Raw genomic sequence first — 10,279 nt, 5'->3', positions numbered from 1 at the left:
TTTCAAGTGGAAAGTTTCCAGGGGTGGAGAACCTGCGGCCTTAAGGCCACTTGTGGCTTTCTAAATCCTTAAGTGCAGCCTTTTGAATAAATCCAAATTTTACCAAACAAATCCTTTTTAAAAGGCTGCAGGCTGCCCATCCCTGGCACATTTTGAGTGATGGCATAGTAGCATGGAAAGAGAGTTGTCTCTGGAGTCAGAGGACCTGGATTCAGATCTAGCCTCTGATGCCTACTCTATTCTGTGACTTTGGGCAAATCATTTAACCTACCCCTGGGTCTTGGTTTCTTCACTTGTAAGATGAGAAGGTTGGACTTGATGTGTTGTTCTGAGTTCCCTTCCAGCTCTAGAGAAGGGGTTCTTCACCTGCAGTTCATGAATTTGGATAGAAAAAAATTCATCTTTATTTTTACTAAATTCTAAGTGAAATTTAGTATATCCTTCAATTGTATATTTTTAAAAACCCATTATTCTGAAAAAGATTCCATAGTGTTTCCCCAGACGGCAGTTCATGACACACATACACACACAAAAAAAGATTAGAAACCCCTGCTCTAGAGCTATGTTCCTACACTCCTATGGCTATAAATACTGGATGAGACATTTGGGTAAAGTCCTAGTAATGGATAACAGGAGATATAAACCTTTGAGGGCAGCTAAGTGACATAGTAAATGGAGTGTCTCACTTCCAGTCAGGAAGACTTGAGTTTGAATCCTGCCTCAGACCCTATCTGTGTGATTACAGGCAAGTTAATTTACTCATGCCTCAGTTTCCTCAGCTGAAAAATGAGGGAGTTGGACCTGGCCTCCAAGGTCCATTTCACCTCAAAATCTAGGATTCTTTGGTCCTATGTCCTCTAACTCAGTGCTGGTTTTGTAACTCTTAGCAAGTTGCAGGGAAAATAAAGGACAAATTATTGAAAACAAATTCCTCTAGGTGTGTTCTACCAATAGCTCAGAGTAGTGGCAGTTTCTGTGCATTTCATCGTATTCCCTACAGAGAGCACTCAAAGGATCTTAATGAGGCTAATGTGATATTGGACCCCTGCTTCTCATTCTTGCCACCTCTGTCACTGACTTCTCTCTCAGCAGAAAGTAGTAAAGGGCCACTAGTGACTCCATGAAAGCAAGGCAAGAATGTGGTAGAAAGTTAGTGAATATAATATAATATATAATACATTATATCCCTATCAGCCAGCCATAAATCCTCCCTCTGTAGAAATAAACAGAATATTAATGGGTAGATCTTACTTTCTGGGAAGGGAAAAAAAAAAGATACCACATTTCCCTTACTACAATTATAGAATAAGATTAGTTATAAGTAGATATAAGTGACAGGAAAATGACAGGTTGAGGGCAGAAGTGAATGGATGAACTAGCATGGAAAGATAAAGATGACAATAACATTTATGTAATACCTTAAGGCTTGCAAAGCACTTTACAAATGTTATCTTATTTTCTCCTCACAACAACCCTTGGAGGTAAATGCTATTATTATTCCAATTTTACGGATAAGGAATCTGAGGCTGAAAGAGGTTAAGTGACTTGCCCAGGGTCACACAGCTGGGAAGTGTCTGAGGCTGGATTTGAACTCTTATCTGCCTGACTTCAGGTCCTGCTCTACCAACTGAGTTACCTAACTGCCTAAGTTATTTAGACTGAGAAGGTTAAGAATGATTTAATTTCAACTTTCATTATAATGCTCAGCATCACAATTTAAGAATTAGGAGTGAGGTTAGCCTCTCCCTCAGTAATCCTTACCTGTAATTTCTCTATTTCCACAACAGGAATGGCAATCACGACCCTCATGTGGCATCATGGAGAATGACCATTATTCCTCATAGTGGAGAAGCATGTGGATGATATGCACATGAGGTGCAATCTGTTCTAACAGCTCTTTGCTCTGAGTCTCCTCTTGACCATAGTCCCCTGATGGGGCTATCAAAAATTATGGGAGGGCTGAGTCAGGGGCTATAAGATGCCTAAGGGGACCTTCTCAGTTTTAGCTCTTTTTATCAAACAAGCTTCCCTCTTCATCCTTCCCCCAAGAAAACAAGTAGCCAATCAATCAATCAATAAGCATTTATTAAGTGCCTACTATGTTCCAAGCATTCTAGAAGGTTCTAGGGAATACAAAGACAAAAGATGAAAAAATCTCTGCTACCAGTCAAGAGCCAGTTCCCATGGTGGAATCACATAAAATGGTAATTTTCCTAGATTTTTCACTGATGTGTCAGAGCAGGGGTTCTTAACCTGGGGGTCTGTGAACTTTTTTCATAATATTTTAACAAGTTTATTTCAATATAATTGGTTTCCTTTATAATCCTTTGTATCATATATTGTGCATTTAAAAACATTTTTAAGAGAAGAGGTCCATAGTTTTCACTAGGCTTCCCAAGGAGTTCAGGACAAAAAAGATTAAGAATCTCTGCTACAAGAATTGTGGTAAATCTCCCTACAGAACAAGAAAATCCTTTCCATTGCATTCAGCAAGGATTTATGGCACCTCTATCTTCCGGCCTTGGTGTCTTGCTTGGTGGCAGGCCAGACAGCTTCCAATTACAAAGCAGTAGGACCCTCTTTGTTATTTTTGTTCCAAGAGATGAAATCTGTATAATTATAGCTTTTCTCCCCCTTTCAGGTAACAAATGGTTACATACAATGCAACAAGAAAGGGTGCCTATAGTCACGAATTTTTTATAAAACAACCTGAGATGTAAAGACAACCAAAAGGAGCAGTCTGATTCCAAGTGCTGTCAATGGTATTTGTTAACCTTGTTGTACCACATAAGACTGAGAAGGCAGAGTCCAAAGACTTTCTTCCCTTTCTTGTGCAATTCATAAATTTCTTTAGATGGTGCTCCAGAGAAAATATATCTCCCAGTCAAAACTGAGACTAAATGTCCATGCCAGACTAATAATAATAAATAGTAATAATAAATCACACCACACTCCTGTTTAATAAGAGTCTGTCTTTGAATGACCTTATAATGTCATCCCATTTCTCTGACAGGAGCTTTAGGGAAAGGCTAGAGATTTTAGCCACTAGAGGTTACATAAGGAAGAACGAACCTTCCCAAATTTCTGATAAAAATCTTCCTCTGCGCGTGCCAATGCCTCTTCATCAATATACACAGCGGGCCTTTTGGACATGAGGAAGTACTGCACCTTCCTCAGATTCCAGCCCATCACATACTTGAGCCAGCCACACACAGCAGCTGTAGATCTGCCAACGCCAGCATTGCAGTGTACGTAGACAGTGTGTCCGTTCTCAAGCAGGCCGTGGAGGAGACAGACCGCCTGAGGCAACATCTGCACTCTGCCTAGGATTGAGAAAGCAAGGCACATACACATTAGGAACAAAACTTGAATATCACAAGCTAATAATAACTTGTCTGCTGCACCATGAAATCAGGATGCTATGCAGGGTGAGACGGGCAGGGAACAGCTTATTTCTTTGCAAGGGTTGTTTGTTTTTAAATAAAAGGTAATAGTTTTCCAACATGGTTAATAATTTTCATGAGATCACACTTCAGCAGGGTCAACTCAAAAGCAACACCAGCAAAGGCCTGCATTGCATATTGCTTGTCTCTTTTCACCACTACCCCCCCAGAGTTCCTTCCATATCTGGGCAAATGTCGCTCAAAAGGAAAAGTTAACAAATATCTCAGGGTGGGTGTAGCATTTTTTCTTGACATGGATAGCAGGATAACCACCGACTGAACAGAAGATTATTTTATTTCAAAAAGAGCCTCTCACCTAAGTGCACCTCAATTTCATTTCATCTACATGTCCTTCCAAGGATATTTTGTTCTACAACATTACTATCAATTCTTACCCGTTTGGATCACATTATAGAGTTAGTCCAGAGGATTTAAAGAAATCAATTGAGTATATTCAGTCTATGTTAATTTGAATTTATATCTTGGACTATATAACATGGATATATAGCAGCATAATAATCCCTGACTTAGAGTCAGGGTTTGAATTCTGCCTTTGATGATCATTAGCTATATGACTCTGGGCAACTTACCTAACCTATCAGTATCTGATGCAATAGTAGTATATGCCAGGGGTTTTTAAATCAGTTTTTTAATTTGCACATAAATAACATTAAATTTCTCTCTAATAATATCAAAATAAGCAAAAACATATGCCCAGATGAATGTCAAAAAAGCTAGTTGTCAAAGAGAATATTAGGTCCAGCAAAAAAAAAAAAAAAAGAAAAAGAAAATCAGTAGAAGGGACCAATATCCTAGGAGACAATATTCAAGAGAAAGAGATAAAATAAAATTCATGGTCCCAGACCATTATAGACAAACGCATAAATATGAGTAATGAGCAAGGTGAACTAGAGATATATAAGAAGGTAAATTCACCTATATCACTGAGACTTAGTGGGACTGAAATCATGACTAGAATGTATCTGTAAAGGAATGAATAGAAAAAGTGTGTGGTAATGTAGTAGTTCTAGATAGTAGGATTCCTAGCTCACATATGAAGATCCAGGAAGCAAAGGAGGGGGAAAAGAATGATCTACAGATTTATAGAATATTACAAGTGAACAACATCTAAGATAACCTTCATTGTCTTCATGGACCAAGCAGAGGAAAAAACAGAACATGGTAGTGTGATGGAAGTACATTACAGATCATTTGGACAGAAAGGAGGAATGGGTGATGAATTCAGCAGATCCCTGAGGCATGACAGAACAGTGACGGATGACTTCATCTGCCCTGACATTTGTTGGAGCTCTTTCTGTGCTAAAGCAGAGCAGCTGATTCAACTCTTAACTTGCCTTAATAATTTTATTCTTCAAAGCGTAGAGGAAATAATGAATTACTATTTTAGATTTGATTAACAAGAAGGAATCAACTGCTAAAAGAGAAATTTATAAGAACCTTGACAAGAAGAGACCACTTCTTTTAAGTTCGTGATAAACAAATATCTTCTTGTGTTAATATCGCTAGTTCAATTTATTATCCATATTTTGTGCATCTGTATATAAATATATACAGATGTATATATTGTATATATTATATTGTATATATTACATTGTATATAAATTATATTTTGTATATATGTACATTTCTCCCCCAATAGAATGTAAGCTCCTTGAAGGCAAGTACTATGTCACTTTTGCCTTTATATTCCTATCACTTAAAACAGAACTTGACAAATTCTAATTTGTTCTATGATGTCTGGATTCAAAGGGCCACACTTGAAGACCTAAAGGGGCCTTGAGCCTGCGGGTTCCCCACTCCTGCCCTAGCCAATTCCTCATTCCTTACTGCCCAGACTTTTGTCTGCTGTAATAATCCTTTATTTTTCACTCTCTTAGACTTGGTTTTTGTTTTGTTTTGTTTCTAATCTCTACTTTCTGACTTATACCAGGAAATTTTAACATTTTTTCTGTTTCAGACCCCTTCTGCAATCTGGAGACTTAAAAAAAACAACAACAACAAATTCACAGGTCTCAGGTTAACAATCCCATACTCTGAACCTTTTATAACTAGACTTAGGGTACCTGACTACTGTGCCTTGTCTTAGAGATTACAGCTAATTTAGGAAGCAGCCCTTTACGACCTCTCCTTTCCAGCCCCAGACCTGGTCCTGACTCCCTCTAGGTATGCTGTTTTGCAAGCTAAATCCCAGTGTGACAGTAAAAGCCTCCCAAGACCCCAAGCATCTTTTCTCTGGAGCTAGATCCATTTGTGACCCTCAATTTTTTCTCTAACCACACCAGAAAATGAGTACAAAAAAGAGCCCCCTTATTTCTTTCTTACTAGGGCCACACTGTAAAAGAAAGAAAGAAAAAAACTGTGACTTTCTTCCACAAACTCTAGTTCTTCTCTGGCTAAACCTGTGATGCATCCAGACTTATTCTCTGGTCCTAGTTCCCATTGACTCTCCTGGCCTACTGTCAACCATACACAGGTATGCCACAGACCTAGTAGAGGACTGTATACTGAGATTTTGAAGGGAAAGAGATGGTCTGTTTAAAGGGACTATAGATTGTGAGCCACTTGAGGGCAGGAGCTGTCTTTTGTATTCCCAGCACTTAGCACAATGCATAGCACAAACATTAATAAATGTTTATGACTATTAATGAGGGCTTCTATTCAGGGCGAAGAGTTTAGGGTGCACATATATGCACACATACATATGTATATATATATATATATGTGGGTATATATATATATATATATATTGCTTGCTATAACAGTTCACAGTTTCTTATGCATGCCTCTTTCTTGTCCTTCTCTAAATATTAAGTGTTTCTATTTATTTAGTTCAATAATTAAAAAGGTTTTCAAAAGAGATAAATTTGAAACATGGGGTACTACCAGAGGAGGGTGCCATAGCCAGGGGTCAGCATGACGGCGCTGACAGATACTGAGTAAGGAGGAGAGAAGGGTACCAAAGAAAAACTTCATCTTCTTTGCATTTTTGCCAAAGGCTAGCTCTCGAAGGCTCCATTCTACTCCCACACATATTAGTCATGCATGTACATGTTTATATGAATCTACATTTCTTTCAGTAAAAGGTATTGGGGGAGGGTCAGGTTTGATTTTCTTGATATTATTTTATTCATGAATAACTTTTTTTCCTGAAACATTCAAAATGTAACGCAGACACACTCTCCCTAGTGTCATCACAGGCATTTCTTCGTCGTCACATTAACAGACTGCTAAGAACATTCGGCATATTTTGAATGCCGGACGAAGAAAAGTTCAGGCTCTGACCTCACCTCGAGGTTTTACTAAGGCCCACTAACTGTCCCTAGAAATCAGCGTGGGCCTCCATTGCCATGCCACAAATTAGAACCATAATAAGAGTGGTTTCCTTGCAAAAGCATGAACTGAATTTAAAAGGATTTTGAAGCAGGCAGCAGGTTTGGGAGCTTTTTGTTGCTCAGGTAAAATCGCATGGGGTGGGGAAAACAACCCTTAAATATCTTCTCTGCCTACAACAAAGCGTACAAGAGTAACAATCGATTGTACAATTGATTTTAACAGCTTGGTGACAACTAGTGGTGACAGTCTAGCCTAACAACTGTCTTCGACTTCCTCTGACAGCATTATGCAGCAGCTCAAAACACTTCCTGATAGATTTTTCTCTGGGGCTCTAAAAATATTCAGCTGAATTAATCTATATGTTCACATGCTCATCCCGTGAGCCTCACAGGCAGATTGATTTATTGATAAAATGTCCCATTGGGATGCAGGAATGGTTATTAACCCTTTGACTGCTGTCTAATCTAAAGAAAGTCTGGCTCAGAAGAAAAAACCCTTCAGCCTTGAGAGCTATGCAGTTCACTCTGTTGCAGATAATAGAATAATAGTCATCAAGCGGTTCCTCAGATCACAGAACTCAAGCTTGGGCTTAGAAGCTATCTAGGCCAACCTCCTTATTTTACAGAAAAGTGAAGCTGAGGAACTTTAAGGAACTTGCTCAAGTTTACACAGGCAGCAAGTGGTAAAGCTAGCATTTGACTCCAAATATTGATGCCGAATTCAGTACTCAATTGTACCTACTCCTCTCTGAGAAAAATTAATTATCTTTCTATGAGAGGCAGCATGTCATGGTGGATAGAGTACTGCTCTCAGAGTGAAGAAGACCTGGTTTTAGGTCTTGCCTCTAACACATACTGGCTTTGTGATCCTGGGATGGTCTTTAAATCTCTAAGGGCTCCAGGAAATTCTCTAAGACTATAATCAAAACAGATACATACATTGGTAGGAGTTTTTTGGTGGAGTGCTCCCTACACCAATGAAATCACAGGTCCACCTCCCTCTCTGTGCCCCTACAAATGTTTCGATTACCTATCAGTAGTCAAGAAGCATTTATTAATGGCTACTATGTGCCATGGACTTTGCTAAGCACTAGAAATACAAATATAAGAGAAAAGACAATTCCTTTCTTCAGGGGGCTCGCATGTTTATGGGGAAGCCAACACATAAAATGAAGCTTAAAGAAAGTGGGAAGGAGAAGGTGCCCCATTTCAGGGCATGATGTAGAAGTCCAGAGGAATACAGCCCAGTGGAAAACGAAGAGATGGCTGGCCTGGGAGCCCTCCTTATATAGAGATTCTGTGAGGAACCCTCCACCATCCAGTCAAAGGGCAAAGAATACTTCTGAAGTGTTTGTTCCAGGGCTGAGTATTCTAGGATGACAAGCTTTCCCGTGCGTGATGGAAAAATCCAAAAAAGTAATATGCTAATTGGCATGGTCTAATTGCCACAGACTGGCACCATTCATCTCTTAAAAAATATTTATATAAAAATTCAGCAAGGTATAGACTTGTTCAGTTTTAATTCAAGCTTCTGCTCTGCAATCATGCAAAATGATCGATTAAGCCAATAAGGTGAAGTCAATAGTGCACATAAACCCCGTGTAAGGTTTGGGTTGAAATAGGATATAACACAAGGAAGGTCATTAGCAGAATTCTTTTAAGCTTCATCATGCCTCCTAGTAATTACATTATAGAACCAAATCATAACCAAGGGCTAAACCTCCAAACTACTCAACTGTAAAAGAGATGATCCACTTCATATCTTCACAATTTAGCTTCCAATCTGACCATTCAAATGAAACTGCTCTCTCTAAAGTTATCGATTATCTCAAAGTTACCAAAGATCTCATAATTGCCAAATTTGATGGTCTTTTCTCTTCCCTAATCCTTCTCCACCTATCTACTTCATTTGACATTGTAACCATCCTCTCTTCCCTGGATTTTTCTGATAATACTCTCTCCTGGTTTGTCCCCTACCTTTCTGACCACTTCTTCATGGTTTCCTTTTTTGGGTGTGTTCCAAGGCTCTATCTTGGCCTTTCTTGTGTTCTCCCTTGTCTATTCTTTCTCTTTGTCTCTCTCTGCTTCTCTCTGTCTCTGACTCTCTCTCTCTCTTTCTGTCTCTCTCTCTCTCTCTCTCTCTCTCTACATATATGTGTGTGTGTGTGTGTGTGTGTGTGTGTGTGTGTGTGTATCACAAATTGATTATTGGACATTTCAAAGTGGATGTCCCAGAGGCACTTTAAACTCAACATGCCTAAATCTGAACCATCATCTTTCCCCTCAAGTCCTTCCCCCTTCCAAATTTCTTTATTTTTGTCAAAGACCTCAGCATCCTTCCAGCGACTCAAATCTGTAATCTGTGAATTATTCTTGAATCCTCCCTTCCCTTACCCCATATACATAATCAGTTGCCAAATTCTGCTGTTTCTACCTTTACAGAACATCTTGCGTCTGACCTCTTCTCTTCACTGACATAGCTATCACCTTGGTTCACACTCCCTTACCTCTCACTTAGATGATTCCAACAGTCTCCCAATTGGTCTCCTTGCCTGGTAGAGAATGGACTCCTGTCCATCCTATTTACTGCCGACAAAGTAATTTTCCTCAAGTGTAGATCTGACCAAGTGACTCTCCTATTCAACCAACTCCAATGGAATAGGAAGCGATTGCCTCTTTGAATAAAATATAAATTCTCTTTAGTTTTTAAAGCCCTTCATAACCTGTCCCTAACCTACCTTTCCCGCCTCATTGGATGATACTCTCCCTTCTACAATGCTGTTCATCCAAACTGCCCTTTTCTCTGTTCCTCATACATGACATTCCATTACCTGTCTCTGGGCCTTTTGCACTGTCCATGCCCCTACCTGGAATGTACTCTGGCCTTACCATTGTTTCAAAGACTCCTCTATTCCTTTAAATGCAGCTCAGACACTATCATCTACAATAAGTTTCTCCTGATACTCCCAACTGTTAGTGCCCTCTTACTCAAACCACCTTGCATTTAACTACTTTTAATGAGTTTTCATTAATTTATTTTATATCAATGCTATACATATTTTTATGTGTACCTATTGACCTCATTAGAATGTCAGCTCATTGTGAATAGAGATTATTTCACTCTTTGTACCTGAATCGCCAGTGCTAAGGCATGACAGGCACACTGACTGATTGATTGGTAGGGAACTGTGGTTGCATTCCTCAAATGCTCTTTTATCCGTTTATTGAAAATTGTTGCTGTGTTTTTGGTGGATTGGGCGTTTTGTGTATCCCTAGTACCTGGCACATAGCAGATGCTTAATAAAAGCTTTTTGAATGAATCAATGAGTGAATACATTACACAGAACAGGGTTAGTGTGGAATGGGAAAATATAGCTAAACATGAATTATGATTTATTGAACACCACTGTACAAATGTCCAAGTGAGTTAGTGAACCTCATCCTAGAAGAGCCAGTTTTATAAGATAGTCCTAAATAGGCAAT

At 39.1% G+C, this 10,279-nt stretch overlaps 1 protein-coding gene across 2 annotated transcripts in view; it reads right to left on the bottom strand.

Annotated features, from left to right (window-relative positions):
- Positions 1-2,067: 2,067 nt before the first annotated feature.
- Positions 2,068-10,279, bottom strand: part of EPM2A (EPM2A glucan phosphatase, laforin) — a 197,330-nt gene continuing 189,118 nt past the window's right edge. The window contains exon 4 of one of the 2 annotated variants that reach the window (XM_036767833.1): positions 2,068-3,323. In XM_036767833.1, coding sequence (XP_036623728.1) covers positions 3,046-3,323 — 278 coding nt within the window. In that variant the 3' untranslated portion in view covers positions 2,068-3,045. The remainder of the gene's footprint in view (positions 3,324-10,279) is intronic. The other variant, XM_036767834.1, reaches the window with a different exon arrangement.

This window comes from Trichosurus vulpecula, chromosome 7 (genome assembly GCF_011100635.1).
Source record: "Trichosurus vulpecula isolate mTriVul1 chromosome 7, mTriVul1.pri, whole genome shotgun sequence".
Lineage (NCBI taxonomy): Eukaryota > Metazoa > Chordata > Mammalia > Diprotodontia > Phalangeridae > Trichosurus > Trichosurus vulpecula.
The sequence above is the reverse complement of the archived record's forward strand: the minus strand, read 5'-3'. Positions and strand labels throughout refer to the sequence as shown.